At 55.1% G+C, this 1,529-nt stretch overlaps 1 protein-coding gene across 2 annotated transcripts in view; it reads right to left on the bottom strand.

Moving 5' to 3' along the window:
* Positions 1-6: 6 nt before the first annotated feature.
* LOC113216940 (uncharacterized) overlaps positions 7-1,529 on the bottom strand; it is a 6,791-nt gene continuing 5,268 nt past the window's right edge. For both annotated transcript variants that reach the window (XM_052274601.1, XM_052274600.1), the window contains 3 exons: positions 1,184-1,317; positions 830-1,094; positions 7-640 (listed from right to left, as the gene is read on the bottom strand). In XM_052274601.1, coding sequence (XP_052130561.1) covers positions 504-640; positions 830-1,094; positions 1,184-1,317 — 536 coding nt within the window. In that variant the 3' untranslated portion in view covers positions 7-503. The remainder of the gene's footprint in view (positions 641-829; positions 1,095-1,183; positions 1,318-1,529) is intronic.

A 1,529-nucleotide genomic window follows, 5' to 3' on the forward strand; every position in this document is an offset into this window, starting at 1 on the left:
GTCAGTCACCATAAAATTTTACCTAATATTAATATAGCTTCAGTTAGAAATACTATTTACAGTTGACTTTGTACAGTAATTAAAATAAAACTATACAAGAAAATGTACACAATATTCACATCCTTCAATAGCGTTCCCATGTAAAACCATATCCTTGAGGCAGGTCACTCATTATCACTCTTCCATGCAAAACGATATAGGGTAAAATAAACACGAAAATGAAGTTTGGCATTATGAGACCGTCTTCAGTCTTTGAGGAGTAGACATCACGACAACAAAACGAAAAGAAAAGAACCTCACATATGAGTAGAGTGGCGACGAAGGAATGGATTTTGCTCCTCTCAAACCCAGCTGTATAGTTGCAACTGCTGATGAAATCGGCCAGTTGCACCCTACAGCAACCATCGCTTCGAGTTTGGATGGATGAACTGCTCTTGACGTTGCGCACAAGACAAGAAGAAGCTCACGGGAAGGCCGCCGAAGAGACCGGGCGGTCAGTAGCGCTACCGGGCGGCAGCGAGCGGTGAGCCCGGCGTCCTCACGGGCCGCGGGGCCAAGGCGTACAGGGCCGCGGCCAGCAGCAGGCACTGCGTGTAGGCGGACAGCATGAGGCCCGAGGAGCCGCTACCCGCACCAGCAGCTGCCAAACAAAACGGCACGTCATTGGGTGGGGGTCCGCGAGGCCTTTCAATCGCCTAGCAGGAGAGCTTGTCCGATGGGACAGGTCACTAAGGGAGGGCCGGGAAGGGGTAAGCTAACATTTTCGGCAGCGACGCGAGTCCCTCTCTGAGCGCGGGGATTCAAACCTAGTCGCACTACCGACACTTACCGTGGACGCGGTCGGCGCGGCTCTTGTCCGGGGGCGCGCGGCTCTCCCGCGACTCCAGGGCGGGCGCCCGCTGCTGCTTGTCGGGCTCCACCGACTCCTCGTTGCTCTTCCAGTAGACCGAGAAGATGGTGGCCAGGCACTTGAGCTTGAGGTCGCCGCGGTGGAAGTGGTGCTGCTGCACCCGGAACTTCAGCCCCAGGGTGGACTGCTCCAGGCCGTCGGCGTTCTCGTGCCGGAACGGGCCCTCGAGGTAGCGTGTGTCCGCCTGCGGAGGGGGGACACGGAGGGCGGCGGTGAGCAAAGCGAGCAATGAGACTGACTGTGATTACCCACCGGGGCGCACCGCCCACTCACCTGCTCGCCGTTGATGTACCACACGAGCTGGGCGGCGGGGTGCGAGTACTTGGAGGTGCAGTTGACCCTGACGACGTCGTCCACCTGGTAGCGCCCGCGTCCGCCGGTGATCTGCGGCCCGTCCTTGGGCAGCGCTGCGGGCAGAACAAGAAGGACCGTTTCATCTCCAATCACGGCTGAGGAGTCACGTCTCAACGCGACTGAATGAGAATGCGTGTGTGTATAGAATGCGAATGCTCGTGTGTGCGTGTTAGGGATTTAAAATTACATGTCATAAAAAACCGTTACCGTAAGTTACGTAATTTACCGAAAATTACTGAAATTTTTGGTAAAAAATGAAATTTTT

This window comes from Frankliniella occidentalis, unplaced genomic scaffold (assembly GCF_000697945.3).
Source record: "Frankliniella occidentalis isolate FOCC.00 unplaced genomic scaffold, Focc_3.1 Scaffold415, whole genome shotgun sequence".
NCBI classification, from domain to species: domain Eukaryota; kingdom Metazoa; phylum Arthropoda; class Insecta; order Thysanoptera; family Thripidae; genus Frankliniella; species Frankliniella occidentalis.